This window comes from Giraffa tippelskirchi, chromosome 13 (assembly GCF_054371585.1).
Source record: "Giraffa tippelskirchi isolate mGirTip1 chromosome 13, T2T-mGirTip1v1.2.pri, whole genome shotgun sequence".
Classification (NCBI taxonomy): Eukaryota; Metazoa; Chordata; class Mammalia; order Artiodactyla; family Giraffidae; genus Giraffa; species Giraffa tippelskirchi.
In genome coordinates, this window is record NC_137287.1 from 114,689,042 (window position 1) to 114,706,368 (window position 17,327).

Sequence of the window (17,327 nt, forward strand, 5' to 3'; positions counted from 1 at the left end):
AGCCAGTCAAAGGGTCTTTTAGGAGGAGGGGGCAACTACCTCGGGACTTGATTGAGAGCACTGCATGCTTTGTTTCCTGCCCTAAGGGAGCCCCTACTCTGTCCCCAGCTTCCTTCCAGGGGAACATGCTGGGCTATCAGCCTTGAAGGAGCCAGAGGAGAACCCAAGGGGTATCTGGTTCCACCTCAAGATGTTCCCTTCTGCTTCCGAACCACTCTGCTTGTCTACATTTGCCCCAGTTCTTAAGAGAGAATGACTCATTTATGGTCCTCTCTGGCTGTACCCAGCTCTTCACACCCTAGACATGCTCCCTGGTGGTTGAACCACAGCTGTCTGCCTTTACACCTCATTGCTAAATCACAAATCCTCACAGTTGGCAAAAGATTCACTCTCCAGCTCTGCAAATAGCTCCAGGAAAAGTCCTCTGACCCAATTTCACAGATTGGAAGACTGAGGCCTAAAGTGAGAAAGACAGCTGCCTGAGGGCTAGAAAATGGCAGTGCCTGCTGCTATACCAGGCCACTGCCCAATTCACGACACCCAAGAGTATTTGCATCTTCACGTATAAAATTCCAAGCAAGCTGCAGGAACAAACAGGAGAAGATCCTGTGCACAAAGAACTTACCATTCTGCTGGGCAAACAAATGTGTTGCCCCCCAATAAACAACTAAAGAGGACAACTGTCTCCTTACGAGACACACCCAGCCCGCTACCCGCCCACCGTGGGTTGTGAAAGCTCAGAGGCCATCAGAAGAGAGGAACCACTGCAGACTGCAGTGGCCCAGAATGCACCAGGAGGGGAATTTGACCTGGCGGGGCTGAAGGATACACAGGGCCCAGTGACAAGGCGAGAGGAAAGGAGGTCACCTCCCACATACAATCTTCTCTCTACACTGACCAGAGTCATCAGCAGGGGGTCCTGAGCTCCTCAGGATGGTGATGCCACAAGAGTGAGGGAGCCCTGTAAGGAGCAGGAAAGAGTACTTCTCTCTCAAGAGGGTGATGGAGACAAGGCAGGGGCAAGAGAGTCTAGTTCAGCACCTTGGAGAAGGTCAATGTTGCAGGTTCATACAATGTCACAGAACACAGCAAAGGACAGAGACTCAGGAAAAAAAGAGGGGAACCAATTGTTGTAGGCCTTTGGATGTTAAGGAGAAAAGGATTGTATTTAGCCATGGATGATTTATAATAGTGAAAATGGAAACTCTCTAAAGATCTGAAAGCAGAGGAATCATAAACACATACTGGATTATTTTAAAAAAGAACAAAGGAGCTTGGCGAGGTGCAATGACCAGAACACCTGTGCTGAAGTTTACATGAGCAAAAAATACATGTTCGTATTAAGTCATTGTCATTAAGTCATAAGTCATTGACTGAAGAAACTGGTTTGACTTAAACTAAGCCAGTACTTTGTCCCCTGATCAGAGCTGATGGATTCAGGGTCAGACAGCTGATCCAAACTCAGTGAAACAAAGACTCTCTCTGGGAAATTAAAAGAAGAGAGAATCCTGAAGACCAACAGCCACAGGAACTGAGCCCTTTAAATGGCCTGCCCTCTCACAGAGCCCCAAGACTCTCACAGTGGGTGATCTGGCCTTTCCACCACACCAGTTTCTTTTCCAGCTCAGCCTCCTGAAGGTCTGCAATCCATTCTGTTAGGACGGTCTGGGCTCCTGAAGCCCAAGAAACGGCGATGCCTCATGGGTTCTAAGGCACTGAAGGGGCCCAGCCTCCCAGGCAGAGCAAGGCCTTCCACGGCCTGAAATTGAAAGTTTCCTCCAACATCGTCACTGTCTGCTCCTCTGTGTCTGGTGGGATTGTGAGCAGACAATAGGGAACTGGCAGGCCTGGTAATTAGCGGTAATTGTTTATAATATCTGGGCGGCTGCCTGATTTCCCATCCCAGGGTGCCTCGCTGGCTGCCAAGGAACCAGGCTGACGCCCCAGAAACCCTGAACGGGTTATCCCATCCTCCACAGGGCTGGAGGGAGGAAGAATCAAGTGTTGGCAGGTCCCTGCTGGCCAGAGGACCAACTGCATCAGAGACCCCGCTCCAACTCAGGGTCTTCCCAGGAGAAGGACAGAAGGCAGAAGATACAAAGTCAGGGCTGCTCGAACTCCTCGCTGGTCAAGTGCTTGCTGTGTGACCTCTGGCCAGCTGCTGGTGTCTCTGCACTTGAATCTTCTTATCTGCAAATGAGCCCACACCGACCTTGGAGACTGGGTACAGTCTTTCCTGCATTTGCTGGCTGCCTGCACTATACCAGTTTTAAATGATTTGAAAAGAGCATGCTGAATTACTATTAAGTGCCACATACTTGCTATTACTGAGACCAGGCCTTCCACAGTAGGAACTCAATACATGTTTTCTTCTTATTTTTTTTTTTTTTTAATTTTTGGCTCTTCTAGGTCTTCGCTGCTGTGCATGGGCTTTTACTGACAAACGCTTGTGTGTGCTAAGTCGCTTCAGTAATGTCCGACTCTTTGCGATCTCATGGACTGTAGCCCGCCAGGCTCCTCTGTCCGTGGGATTCCCCAAGCAGGAATACTGGAGTGAGTTGCCATGCCCTGCTCCAAGGGATCTTCCTGACCCAGGGATCGAACCCACATCTCTTGGCCTGGCCCAGAAGTGGGAAAGCCTACTGGTTGAGACTGAACTTTGGTATCATACAGACCTTGGATTCCAGTGCTGTGCAACCTGGGGTAAGTTTGGTAACCTCTCTGAGCTGCATGTATAAAATTACCCGGCTAAGTTGTTGGAGAGAGTCAATACTACAGGCAAGGTGCTTAGCAAATGTCCACAGCATTGGCTGGATGAACAAAGGAATGGACGCTGTGGCCAGCAGGTCTCACCTGCCTGGCCTGGGAGAGCCTCTTCTCCCCGTCTGTGGTGTTTTCATGGTTCTTATGATTTCAAACCTAGTAGGAAGTGCAGTACCTGGGCGCCTGAGAGGAAGCCCAGGTCATCTGGGGGTAGGGTAGGGGGGTGGCTACAGCAGCTGATTCTTCCAAGGGATGCATGCCACGCAGGCGGAGGCAGAGACCTGCTGGCCTTTTATTTTGTGTTAATGGTGAAATGAGATTTCCTGCCTCTCAAATCCTGTTAGTTTGGTTTGTGGGGCTGAAACCCATTTGTCTTTTATTATTAACCTTTGAGCTCGGTTTGGCCCCTGGATTTTCTGTTTCCCACGGTTAAAGAAATAATTGGGTTATTTGGGGGTTTGACGTCTACTCTCTTTTCCAGATGGATTGCCTGTCTCAACTCATTGGAAATTAAAAGGCGCCCCAGCCCTCGTGGTGAGTATGGGTCATGTGGTCCTGAAAGGTTCATGGGTTCTCTGTTCATCCATTAACTGCCTGCCCCTACCTGTCCATCGTCCATCCGTCCCCCCTCCCACAGCCTCGCAGAGGGTGCAGTACAGCCAGTTCTGCTCTAACTCGAAATATACATTCCTAAACACTACAGTGCAGGGCAAAGTCCTGCAGTCAAAATCACAGAGAGTATGGGGAATATATGGTTAGAAGCACAACACCCCAAAAGTTTATCAACAATAAAAGACATAATAAAAATGGCAGCACGGTCTTACATCTGTAAAATGGTTAAGAAATGCATAGATTGGAGGACAAGGGATACATGTGTTTATTTATAGCTAAATCCCTTTGCTGAAACTATCACAACATTGTTAATCGGCTATGTTGTTGTTCAGTGACTAAGTCATGTCTGGCTCTTTGCGACCCCATGGCCTGCAGCACGCCAGGCTCCTCTGTCCTCCACTATCTCCCGGAGTTTACTCAGATTCATGAGTTGGTGATGCTATCTAACCGTCCCATATAAAAAAAGAAGTCTTTTAAAAATGAAATAAATGCGTAGATACTGCAATAAATATGGTGCTCTACCTTGAAGACAGTTTGACATTTGCTTGTGGAAATGAGTGTCAGCAGGTCTGCAGTGTGAGTTGCTGCAAGTGGTGATGGAGGGCTCTCCAAACGGACGGGTGGGAACTTGTAACACCAGGTGTGGGGGGCGGGGGGCTGAGGGAGCGGGCAGATGCGAGGGGTGTGTTTTGTGCAGCCCCCTACGGGTGTATTTTCCTGAGTTCCCCCTTGTGTTTCTCGTGGATGAAATCACACCTGAGCAAAGGCGAAATTTATATTGTGCTCCAATTATTCCAGAATACTTGAATCGTGCTGGAACAGATTTGAGTTTTGAAAACAAGCATTGTAGCAGAACTGACTGTGTGCCAAGATACACAGCATCAGCCAACCCTGATTCCAGCTTCTCAAGCTTTCAGGACATTCCCAAACCTGCCTCCCCCTCCCACCCGCCCTGGGCCACGAGAGTGTACCTCCTGGGCGTGAAGCCAAGGATTTGATTTATTTTTTATTGATCAAAAGCTTGCCATGAGCCAAGCGCTGATACTACTAAGTTATCAATATTAACTCATTTAACCCTCATTTAACAACTGTGCAAGCTAGGTACTTACTATATGAATACCCCATTTTCCAAAAGGGGAAACCAAGGCACAGAAATGTTAAGTAACCTGACCAAGATCACACGGCTGGCAAGTGGCTGGTCTGGGATCTGAAACTGGGAGTCTGGTTCCGGGGTTCATCTCAACCTGCTACACTGTCTCCATGTCCCAGGGGGACCTCAGCCCTCCCCATGGCAGAGCAAGGGGATCTGCAGCCTGAATATGAGCCGACTCCCCCCACTCACTGGTCGTACAGACACAGCCTTCACTGCTCAAAACCTGGGTTTGCTTTTCAGTGAAGCAGGAGTGAACAATGGCAGCACACCCTCGGTGCAATTGTAACGGTTACATGAGACAAATGCCTTAGAACCGATTCCGGTGTAGTCAAGTACTCAACCAATACCAGTGCTTACAAAACAGAAGCAAACAAATCCCCATCTCCTAGCCGCTGGCCACATCCGGTGCCGGTTTGTCCTTGAGGCATGACGTCTGCAAAACAACAGAAGGGGCGAAGGGGAAGGAGGTTCTGACCACCCACCCGAACTCCCGGGCCTTTGGTGATGAGGCAAACAGCCTTGACCAGAAGCCTCCCTGAGGCTGGTTGCAGCGGCCCTGCCATCGGATCACACTCTGCTCTCCAGAGCTGTGGGCACCGTGAGCCGGTCACCCAGGGAGCCATGTGCCGATGACCCAGACACCACAGGACCACGAGGGGCAGAGGGAAGGAGGAGGAGGAGCTCCGGCAGCCAGCGTGGAGAGCTGTGGGTTTACAGGGCGGATGTGCAATGCAGGAGGCTGCGGAGGGGCGGGAAGGAGAGGCATACATGAGTGTATGTGTGCAAGCATATGCGTGCGTGTGTGTCTGTGCTTCTGTACACAGTCCCAACCCATCACTCATCCAGATTTGCAGCGCACCTGCTGCGGGCCAGGCCCTGGACTGAACAGGCACCAGACTCAAGTGTGTAGCAGGACATACAGGCACGTGTAACAAGTACAACAGAACTGCTGGGCGCTGTGGTGGGGGAAGACCCAGCTGTGGAAGCTGCAGATGGAGGTAGAGGATTGGCGGATTTCCCCTGCCCACTCCCAGGACGGACACTGCCCATCAACCCCAACACTCCCGCCAAGCCTGGACTGGACTTCAGAATCCTTCTCAACACAACACTCCAGGAAGCCACGATCAATTAGCTAGAGTTGGCACACGAGATAAAGCTCATGTTCTTAGCTGAGATCTGGAGGAGATCTGGAGATCCTGGAGATCTGGGATCTGGAGGAGGAATGAGTCAGGGGACGAAGAGGGAGGAGGGGTAGGAAAGAGAGTGTCGGGGGAGGGAGCAACATATGCAAAGACCAGGAGGTGAGACAGAGGGCAGGGCAAGAGGTTCAATAACAGAGCAGGGGCACACAGCTTGTGGGGGAAAAGGGGGAAGCTGGCAGAATCCAGAGGAAATAAGTGCTGAGTGACAGACTACGCAGTTCTGACCACAAAGGAGAATTCCATGGTTGGAGGAGTCTGGTAGCCTACAGTCTATGGGGTTGCAAAGAGTTGGACACAACTGAGCAACTAACACACAGCCAGTAAGTGACATCAATTTTGGGGATACCTGGCAAGTATCCAGACAAGAGTGATGAGTGGCCTCATGGCTGGGGAAGAGGGGGGATGGATGGAGTCAAAGACAATTAGGAGTGAAATGGTAGAGCCCAGTCAAGGGTTGGATAAGGAGTGAGAGAGACTGAGAGGCGTCTGGGAGAGCCTTCTGGTTTGGGCAGCTTGGAGATAGTTAGTGGTGCTGTGCATTCAGGAAGGATACTAGATTCTGCGGCCATCCCCCACATCCTCTGACCCCCACCCTGTCAGTGCTCACAGACTTCTAACTGTTGGCACCTGCATCCCTCTGGCTACATTTCTCTGGCCCACAAGGAATTTCTCTGGTCTCCAGAGCCCTCATTTCCAGAGGAAGGGCAGGAGACTTAACCGTGAGCAGCCATCAACTAGTAATCAGTAACAGCGGGAGTATAAATACCTCAGCTCCTTGGCCTCCCAGGGAATGACTCTCAGGCACCTGTATCAGACTGGTTCTGAGTCCCCATCAGGGTTAAGCTCTGGATACACACAGTGGCAGCTGGCTTCTCAACACACATGTTACTGGAGGCCTCCCCTGCCCTGTCTCTCTTATGGGTTCCTCCACCATGTTTTCCAGAATCACCTTCCAAGTGAAATGCTTATACTCAAATCCATGTCTTGCGTCTGTTTCTGGGAAATTTAAACTGAAGCAGATGGTCACCAGGGAGTATCTCAGGATGGATGAGGGGTCTCGGTGGGGGGGGGGGGGGGGTACTGTTCTCCTGGCCCTTTCTCAGGAGGATTGAATCCTTGCCCTTTATCTGGGGGAGATGCTCAGAGAGGTGGGGAGTGGGAGTTTGGCTAGTTGCCCAACTCATAGGTGTTCCCTTCCATCCTTAACATGCAGAACCAACTTTTCCACCAGGCAGAAAGGGGCACTTGGAAGGAAAACCCTTCCCCAGTCCCCAAGGATAAACCAGGATTGGTCCACCATGCTGAACACCATGCTGAAGTCTGCAGCAGGGAAAAGACGGAGAGACCACTGAGCCACCAAACCATCCTGGAAGCGTCCACCTCCAGAAATCTTGATAGACACAGCCATTAAATGAGGGAGGGAGTCGAGTAGAATGGTTAAGGGCAGACTCCAAATGCTAGACTTGATCCCCGAAATTGATGTCACTTACTGGCTGTGTGTTAGTTGCTCAGTCATGTCCGATTCTTTGCAACCCCACAGACTGTAGCCTACCAGGCTCCTCCACCCATGGAATTCTCCAGGTAAGAATACTGGAGTGGGTTGCCATGCCGTCTTCCAAGGGATCTTTCTAACCCAGGGATCAAACCTGGATCTCCTGCATCGCAGGCAGATTCTTTCCTGTCTGAGCCACCAGGGAAGCCACTCTGGCTATGTGACCTCGGGCAAATTAATTAACCTCTCTTGGCTTTCATTTCCTCATCTGTAACATGAGGATACTAACAGTTCCAGGGTTATCAGGAGAATTAAATGAGTCATTACATGTAAAAACATTTATCACAGTGTCTGCCCATGGCAAGTGCTCTTATAAAATGTTCACTCCAGAACATTATTACCCTTAAGCCAGAGCTTCTCAACCTTAACCCATGAAACACCTGGGGATCTTGTTAGAAGCCTGAGATGATGCATTTCTTTTCCTTTCTTCTTCTTTTTTTTTGGATGTGCCATACAGTAGGCAGGATCTTAGTTCCTGCACCAGGAATGGAACCCCTCCCCCCTGCAGTGGAAGTGTGGACTCTTAACCACTGGACCGCCAGGGAAGTACCAAGAGATGCTATACTTCTTACAAGGTCCCAGGGGATGGTGTTGCTCCTGGGCTGAGAATCGCACTTTGAGCAGCATGGGCTAAACCCACTGTAACTGGTACTGTGTAACCTGGAGCCCAAGGATCATCACTGGCAGAATGGCCTACCCCTGTGCACCCCTTCCCCAGCCCTGAGACCTGGTGAGGACACAGCATTTCCAAAGTTCTCTGTGCCTGTCCTTTGCAGCTCTCACTACACTACTAGTTGAGTGGTCAGTGGAAGGCAGGGTCTCTGAGGTGCTCGGTCCGATCATCCGGCATACTGTAGGTGGTGAATGAAAACCCACATGGTAGCATCCCTGGGCCCACTTGCAGGAATACACACGCCTGGCAGCGCCAGGGGCTGCAGGCTGGTGGGGGCTGCACAAAGGCATTGGCTCTCTGTAAGCCTCAGCTGGGCTGGCAGAAGCCCAGGGGGAGGATGGTCACACCCCCTCCTGTTTCACAGCCTGGCATCTGGGTCCTGCTAGTGCCCAAAATACCTCCAAAACAAAGAGGAGGTCGACTACAGCTCAGTGTCCCCACCTGTCCCCCTGTCCCTTTGACCTCCCTTCCTCAGCCAGGTGCGTGTTGGGGGTGGGTAGCAGCAGCTGGCTGGGCTCCACCAAGACCTAGTCCCTTTCAGGAGGGCGAGACTCTCCCTTCTGCTGGACAAAGGACCCTTGAACCCACCTGATCGTTCCTCAACTGTCTCAAGACACCCACCACAAACCTTTTAACAATCACAATAATCATCACAGGAGACTTCCCTGGTGGTCCAGCGGCTAAGACTCTGTGCTCCCAATGCAGGGGGCCCAGGTTCCATCCCTGGTCAGGGAACTAGAATCCACATGCCACAACTAAAGATCCTGCATGCCTCAACTAAGACCTGCACAGCCAAATAAAGAAAGAAAATTTTTAAAAATCATAATCATTACCGCCAACATTTATTTCATGCTTACCGTGTGCTAAGCACATTCTAGACACAATTATAACAAGGAGCAAAATGCCCAAAAAACAATGGCTGAATCGACAAACGGTAATAGCTATAGTAATAAAAATGCTTGCAATGTGCCAGCCACTGTTCTAAGTGCTTTGACATATGTTAGTTCATTGAATCTCCACAACAACTCTATTAATGGTCTGTACTATTCTGGACCTCTTTCTATAGATGAAGAAACTGGACTCACAGAGGTAAAGTAACTTCCCCCAAAGTCACACAGCTCTGAAGCAGAAATGGGGCCCAATTAGTATTGTCTGACTCCAGAGTCCTGACTTTGGACGTGTTTGTAATATAATCTGACTCTCTGGTCCGTTAAAGCACATGACAGCAAACGACAAGAGCCACGTCCCAAGCACCTGTCATGTGCAGGCATCATCTTTCTGCCTCACAGTGCCCTCCTATGCTGCTCCCCGTGGACAAGTCCTGGGGCCTCTCTGAGCCTTCAGCTCCTTTTCTGGAAAATGGGAATATAGGTTTGACCCCCTGCTGCTGTTCACTGCACCATGATACCGCCTCCTTGACCTGGTCCTCTGACCTGCCCATGAAGCCAACAGATGAGATGTGTATCAGCCTCCCTAAAGCTTAAAGAGGACAACGGACATGCCCAAGGCCACTCGGGGTCAGTGACCAAGCTGAGACCAGGACCCAAATCTCCCGATCCCCTGAAACTCAGCAGGGACCCACTGTTACCCTGACGCCTAGACTATCTCCCTCCAAGTTTCGCTGTCTTGCCAAGTTTCTCAGGTTAAAGCAAACATTTGTTCCCTTCGTTCTCCTCTTCTCCCTCTCCCTTCCGCATGTCCTCCTCCTCTTCTCGCCCTCCAGAAAGTCTCCCTAGGAGGTGGGCGGACCAGCAGCATCTGCCAAGGCAAGGCCATTCAGAGAGACCGCAGATGCCCAGTTTAGGAGGGGTTGGGGGCGGGAAGCTTTCAGGCGGCAGAGCCCCCAGCTGCGAGGCAGGGCCAGAAACTGGAGGGTGTCTGCCCTTGGACGAGCCACTCAGTCAGGACCATCCAGTGGAACTTTCTGCGCTGATGGAAATGTCTGACCCCTGCACAGTCCGATACGGTGGGCACTGGACACAAGCTGCCACTGAGCACTTGAAATACGGCGAGAGCGACAGAGGAACAGAATATTTCATCTTCATTCACTTACATTTAAATAGCCACATGCGTCTGGGGTCTACCATACTGGACAGCGTGGAGCTTAACTTTTCCAAGCCCCAATCTTCTCCTGTGCTTGACAACGGTTGTGATACCCCTGTCCTCCTGGCTGAGGACAGCTAAGATAATGAAGCAATGGGGTGCTATGATACAAGCCCCGCTAAGAGTCTGGATGCCTGGTTCCAGACCTATGAACATGCTGTGTGATCCAGACCAAGCCCCTCAACCTCTCTGAGTGCCCTGGTCATCTGTTCAATGAAGAAGTCACTTTGGATCAAAGTTTCTTTACCAGGGATGGGATTTAGGGGAATCTGGGAGCCCCCTACAGTTAAATGAAATGTGTTTGTGTGACCATGCATCTGAGAATGAGTGTGTGCGGTGTGAGTGTGTTAGGGTGCACATCTGCATATTTATCAGGGGAAAGCAGGCTCCAAGCTTTCCCAAAATTCTCAAAGTGAAAGTGTAGTGTCAGTAGCTTCAGTCTTCTCTGATTCTTTGTGACCCTATGGACTGTAGCCCACCAGGTGCCTCTGTCCATGGAATTTTCCAGGTGAGAATACTAGAGTGGATAGCCATTCCCTTCTCCAGGTGATCTTCCCCACCCAGGCATTCAACCCAGGTCTCCCGCATTGCAGGCAGATTCTTTACAGCCTGAGCCAACAGGGAAGCCAAACCATGAGAGCCCCAGTCTAGATCGATCTTGTCCCAGGGAGTCTTTTAAAAATGGAACTCCCAGGCTCCACCCTCATGGAGTCTGATTCACCAGCTTGGATTCAGGGTCCCGAGATCGGTATTTGTAACAAGTTCCCGGCAATTCTGATGTACAGCCGGGGGAGAGAAACACAGGCGAGGAGCCAGCTGGACCTAATGTGCTATGACTTGATGTGTGTGAAACTCCTTATCAAGCAGTACTGCATATTTTTAAAAACCAATTGGGACTTAAGGAAACTAAGAGAGTTTAAGAGGAATTAACCACCATCCCAACAAAACCCCTCTCGACCCCCTTTCTTCATTAACCTCTGCTGTGGCAGCCAGTGCCAGGCGTTTTATAAATATTAACCCATTTAACCCTCCTACCACCCGCTATGAGGTTGGTACTACTGTCTCCATTTTATAGATGAGGAAACTGAGCCAGAGAGGTGACTTGCCCAGGATGACGCTGTCAGTGAGCAGTGGAGCCAGGGTGGAGACCTAGACAGTTCGGTACCAGATCCCTGCCCCACTCACACCTCCTCGGACAATCACTGGCTTTCATCACCTCCCTTCCAAGGCAGAGGATAACCCAGGAGCCCAGAGTGAGCACCCCTCCTGGCCTGAGGCTGGCCCAGGGCTCCTAGAGGGCACCGCTCCGTCCCTCCCGCCCGCCCCACGTCCGACATGACCGTGGGCGCCACACTCACTTGCCCTCGGAGCCGTAGCTGTTCATGCTGTCCTCGATGGACTCGTGGCTGGCCTGGCGCAGAGTCCGGCTGGGCATCTCCACTGCCAGGCCGGTCTCCGTGCTCCTCTGGATGGCCCCCTTCAACCTCCGGCTGTCCCCTTCCAGGCAGAGTGGTCGAGAGAGATGGGGAAAGAGACACGGGGTGGGAGGGAACAGAGAGACCAGTCCTCTGGTTAGTCTTTCAGAGGCTGGTGGCTGCCCAGCACTGGTTTTCACACCCCGCCTGGTCCATCAACCTCCTCCAACCACCAGCCTCACCTGCATGCACCCTCCCAGGGGCAGCTTGCTCTTTATACTCTCCCATCAAACAGCATCACATGAGTTCTCTTAACTGGCAGATTCATTTACATGTACTTTTCTTAAAAAACTGAAGTATAGTTGATTTACAACATTGTGTTAGTTTCAAGTGTACAGCAACATGATTCAGTTTTTTTTTCAAATTAAATTCCATTATAGGTTATTACAAGATATTGAATATAAATCCCCGTTAAGAAGTGAAGTGAAAGTCATGTCTGACTCTTTGAGACCCCATGGACTGCAGCCTGCCATGCTCCTCTGTCTGTGGAATTCTCCTGGAGAATGCTACTGGAGTAATTCTACTGGAGTGGGTAGCTGTTCCCTTCTCCAGGGCATCTTCCCAACCCAGGGAGTGAACTCAGGTCTCCCGCACTGTAGGCGGATTCTTTACCAGCTGAACCACCAGGGAAGCCCTATAATTAATTCCCTCTGCTATACAGTAAATCTTTGTTGCTTATATATTTTATGTATAGTAGCTTGAATCTGTTAATCCCATACTCCCAATCTCTCCTTCTCTCCCCTTTAGTAATCACAACTTTCTTTCCTATGTTTATGAATCTGTTTCTGCTTTGTATATAGATTCATTTGTATTATTTCTAGATTCCACATATAGGGGTTATTGTATTTGTCTTTTTCTGTCTGACTTACTTCACTAAGTATAATATTCTCTAGGTTCACCCAACATATACTGTTTCTTGAATTCATTTCTGCCCTGCAATCTTCTCCGAACTACTATTTCCCTCCTCCTCTTCAGCTACTATTTATTGAGCACCAATACGTGAACCGTGAACTTCCAGATGTTCAAGCTGGTTTTAGAAAAGGCAGAGGAACCAGAGATCAAATTGCCAATATCCGCTGGATCATCGAAAAAGCAAGAGAATTCCAGAAAAACATCTATTTCTGCTTTATTGACTATGCCAAAGCCTTTGACTGTGTGGATCACAATGAACTGTGGAAAATTCTGAAAGATATGGGAATACCAGACCATCTGACCTGTCTCTTGAGAAACCTGTATGCAGGTCAGGAAGCAACAGTTAGAACTGGACATGGAACAACAGACTGGTTCCAAATAGGAAAAGGAGTACGTCAAGGCTGTATATTGTCACCCTGCTTATTTAACTTATATGCAGAGTACATCATGAGAAACGCTGGGCTGGAAGAAGCACAAGCTGGAATCAAGATTGCCAGGAGAAGTATCAATAACCTCAGATATGCAGATGACACCACCCTTATGGCAGAAAGTGAAGAAGAACTAAAGAGCCTCTTGATGAAAGTGTAAGAGGAGAGTGAAAAAGTTGGCTTGAAGCTCAACATTCAGAAAACTGAAGATCATGGCATCTGGTCCCATCACTTCATGGGAAAAAGATGGGGAAACAGTGGAAACAGTGTCAGACTTTATTTTTTGGGGCTCCAAAATCACTGCTGATGGTGATTGCAGCCATGAAATTAAAAGATGCTCACTCCTTGGAAGGAAAGTTATGACCAACCTAGATAGCATATTTAAAAGCAGAGACATTACTTTGCCAACAAAAGTCCGTCTAGTTAAGGCTATGGTTTTTCCAGTGGTCATGTATGGATGTGAGAGTTGGACGGTGAAGAAAGCTGAGCACCGCAGAATTGATGCTTTTGCACTGTGGTGTTGGAGAAGATTCTTGAGAGTCCCTTGGACAGCAAGGAGATCCAATCAATCCATCCTAAAGGAGATCAGTCCTGGGTGTTCATTGGAAGGACTGATGTTGAAGCTGAAACTCCAATACTTTGGCCACCTCATGAGAAGAGTTGACTCATTGGAAAAGACCCTGATGCTGGGTAGGATTGGGGGCGGGAGGAGAAGGGGACGACAGAGGATGAGATGGTTGGATAGCATTGCTGACTCGATGGACATGGGTTTGGGTAGACTCCGGGAGTTGGTGATGGACAAAGAGGCCTGGCGTGCTGCAATCCATGGGGTTGCAAAGAGTCAGACACGACTGCGTGACTGAACTGAACTACGATGTATCATATTCTCTGTCAAGTGCTTTTCATGGATTTAAACCAGGGTTTCTTTACCTCAGCACAACTGGCAAGGAGATGCATTACTGCTTAGCTGTCAGGCGCTGTCCTGTGTCCTGTGCCCTGTGGAAAGTCTAACCAGTCTCCCTGGCCTCTACCCATTAGATGCTAGTCCTCCTTCCAGACACTGCCCAACATCCCCTGGAGTGAGGACAAAAATCACTCTTGATCAAGGATCACCCATATAGACTACTGGCTCTGAAGCCACACTGCCCAGGTTTAAGTCCTGGATCTCCTTCTCACAGACTGTGAGACTTTGGGCAAATTACTAACCTCCCTGTGCCTCCATTTCCTCAACTGTAAAATGGGAGAACGTGGTCCTCTGCCCTTCTTTTCAACTTTTTGGCTGCACCACATGGCATGTAGGATCCTAGTTCCCCAACCAGGGATTGAACCCTGTCCCCTGCAGAGGACGTATGAAGTCCTAACCACTTGCCAGCCAGGGAAGCCCGATCCTCTGCCCTTCTATTCCCTCCCTCTAACCATCCTCTCCCCGATCCGGCAGCTCACACCTTCGCTTCCACTGAGAGCAAACATCATCCTATCTAAGCTCTCCTTGATCCTCTCCTGGCCAGCCTCTCTCTGCCCTGTGCCCTGCCCTGGTTTTCTTCCTGACGCTCACTACCTGTGATGTGGTCTACACTGTCGGTTTACTGACTACCTTCCTCCACACAGAAGGTAAACCCCATGAGGACAGCGAACTTCATTGTAAACCCCATGAGGACAGCGAACTTCATTGTGTCGAATGTTGAAGCCCCAGGGCCAAGAACAGAGACAGAATCTAGCCATGGAAAGTGGAAGTTGCTCAATCGTGTCCTACTCTTTGCGACCCCACGGACTATACAGTCCACGGAATTCTCCAGGCCAGAATACTAGAGTGGGTAGCCTATCCCTTCTCCAGCAGATCTTCCCAACCCAGGTATCGAACCAGGGCTTCCCGCATTGCAGGTGGATTCTTTACCAGCTGAGCCACCAGGGAAGCCCGAGAATACTGGTGTAGGTAGCCTATCCCTTCTCCAGCAGATCTTCCCAACCCAGGAATCGAACCGGGGTCTCCAGAATTGCAGGCGGGTTTTTTATCAAGAGCTATCAGGGAAGCCCCTAGCCATTGGAAGTGCTCAAGTAACAACTGCTGGATGAACGGGTATCTGCCCTGAGAGTGCGGTTAATCCTCAGTCACCCAAGAAGCAGTTGCTCCTGCTTGCCCCACTTTAGCACCAAGCACATGGGGTTGGTCCATGCCCTAGGGCCAGAAGGTAGAAGTGGGGGCACGGGGGTGAGGATTTGACCCCAAAGGGGTCTCTTTGCTCCGTGCTCTACAGCCTGGTGATCAAGGCAAGCTTTACGTCCCACACCACCCTGGAGGGGTGTGGGGTCTAGGGGTGGAGGTGGATCTTTAGTGGGACCTTCCCTGCCTCCCCAGAGTCTGAGATGAGCTGATAGACCTCAGGGCCTTCAGCAGTGCTTGCAAATAGACCCACTCAAACCCTATCATCCTGCTCAGTAAAATGATGGGGAGCTGGGTCTGTGTGTGGCGAGGCCAGGGCACCTCCTGCTGGACTTCTCCCCATCTTGCTCCTCCCAACTCTTCGATGATGCCCCCTTCCTCCCTGACCTGCAGGCAGATAGACACGTGCGAGCACATAGAGATACAGACGCTCTGCGTGTGCTTCTCAGAGGGTGTGCCCACATGTTTCTCTCCTACACACACCTGCGTAATTCAGGCACACAGATGCCCACGTACTCAGATTATCACACACACACACGGAGGAATATACCTGCAAAGATGCAGTTTGTTAACCTATGTCTAAGAGTCCACATTTGTGTGTTGCCATGGGTCTCTGCCCTGGAGGAGGGCATGGCAATCCACGCCAGCTTTCTCGCCTGGAGAATCCCACGCACCAAGGAGCCTGGGGGACTACGGTCTATAGGGTCGCAAAGAGTCGGACACGACTGAAGCGACTCGGCACACACGCACCCCTGGGTCTCTGCACACCTGCCATTCTACTTCTGAGGCTAAACGGGCAGGTGTCTGGGCGTGTGCCAGTCACACACAGACGCGTCACCATAAGAAGTGTACTCCAACCCGCTCAAGAAAGCACACAGAGAAACTGACACAGCGTGCATGTCTGTGTGTCTGTGTGCACACGTGTGTCACCCTGGTGTTTCCTGACCATGTGGGGAAGATGTGTCTCCCTGTGTCTGTCTCCTGCCATCCCAGCCTTCATTTGTATCTGAAGTCCCTCTCCCAACATTTCTCTGTTTCTCTGTGTACAGCAGGGTCAGGAGCACAGAAGATTCAGAAACACACCTGTGTTCACACAGACTCACAAGCACAGAAAAACATCCCTCCACTCACTCACACACACACGTGCATGCGCACGCGCACACACACACACATACACACACACAAGCACAGTCATGTCCAAGGACAACACCCTCTCTACACGGGGATACACCTACACACAAATTTCATCTTTGGATCCTTTTGGGGAAACTTGACCCAAGACCCCTGGCTAAGCTGTTATCCTAAGGAAGTTAAGGTTCAAACATCGTTGCACAGGTGGGTTCCAGCATCACAATGGAAACACCATTCCCTCCAAGAAAACCGGTGATAAAAAGAGCAGCTGCACAAAGCTGAAGGCATGGAAGTTCCGAGGGGATGGTTAACGGGGTCAAATGAGAGGTTCTGTTGTCCATGGTTATCATAAGGCGCCCCTGGAGAGACCCGGAGTTTGAGTCCTGTACACTCTGAGTTGCAACTGTGAGGCTGTCCTCCAGCTGGCCAAGTAAATGGAGTGTGGATGACCTATTTTTGGCGACCTACTCCCGCTTGCTCTACCCTGTGGGTTTTAAGTTCCTCCTCTCCCAACTTGTACGGAGTGTGTGTGTGTGTGTGTGTTTGTGTGTGCAGCTGGGGGTGGGGGTGGGGGAAGGCAGCAGGCAGAGTGTGTGTGTGGACAGTTAAGAGTCCCACCAAACCACAGCAGCAACTTCGGGCACCAACATGACTACGTGCTACACCCACACCTGAGGAGGATGGAAGAGGGAACAAGAATGAAGCGGTCCCTGCCTCCCTGGAGCTCACAGTTCAGAGGCGGAGGTGGACATTAGACACATGATGATATTCATTAATCCACAAGGATGTAAACGGTTTTGAGGAACAAGAAAAAGATGTAATGATAGCACTCACCAGGGGAGGGTACTAGGAGGGAGACTAATGCAGGCGACTGATGACCTCATCGTTCAAATGACAGTCACTTCAGATCTGTCCCTCGGCCTCCATGACAGTGGATCCTAGTAGATCCCTCCTGTGTCGGAGCATTGCCAGCGTCCCTATACACGAGACCCTGGCTATCCAGTCCTTAGGTTTTCTTTCTCTCTAGAGCCTCTCCCTTGCTGATTTCATTCCCCTCCCCCATGAGGACCACCCTAAGCAAAGGAATCCTACACCTCAATCTGCAGCCCTTAAGTCTATCAAGAGCAATACTTCCGGGGCTTCTGTGGTGGCTCAATGGTAA

The 17,327-nt window shown here is 50.3% G+C and overlaps 1 protein-coding gene across 2 annotated transcripts in view; it reads right to left on the minus strand.

Annotated features, from left to right (window-relative positions):
- The window catches only part of RIMS4 (regulating synaptic membrane exocytosis 4), a 70,690-nt gene that overhangs the window by 12,593 nt on the left and 40,770 nt on the right, over positions 1–17,327 (minus strand). For both annotated transcript variants that reach the window (XM_081557083.1, XM_081557084.1), the window contains one exon: positions 11,417–11,555. In XM_081557083.1, the coding sequence (XP_081413209.1) occupies positions 11,417–11,555 (139 nt within the window). The remainder of the gene's footprint in view (positions 1–11,416; positions 11,556–17,327) is intronic.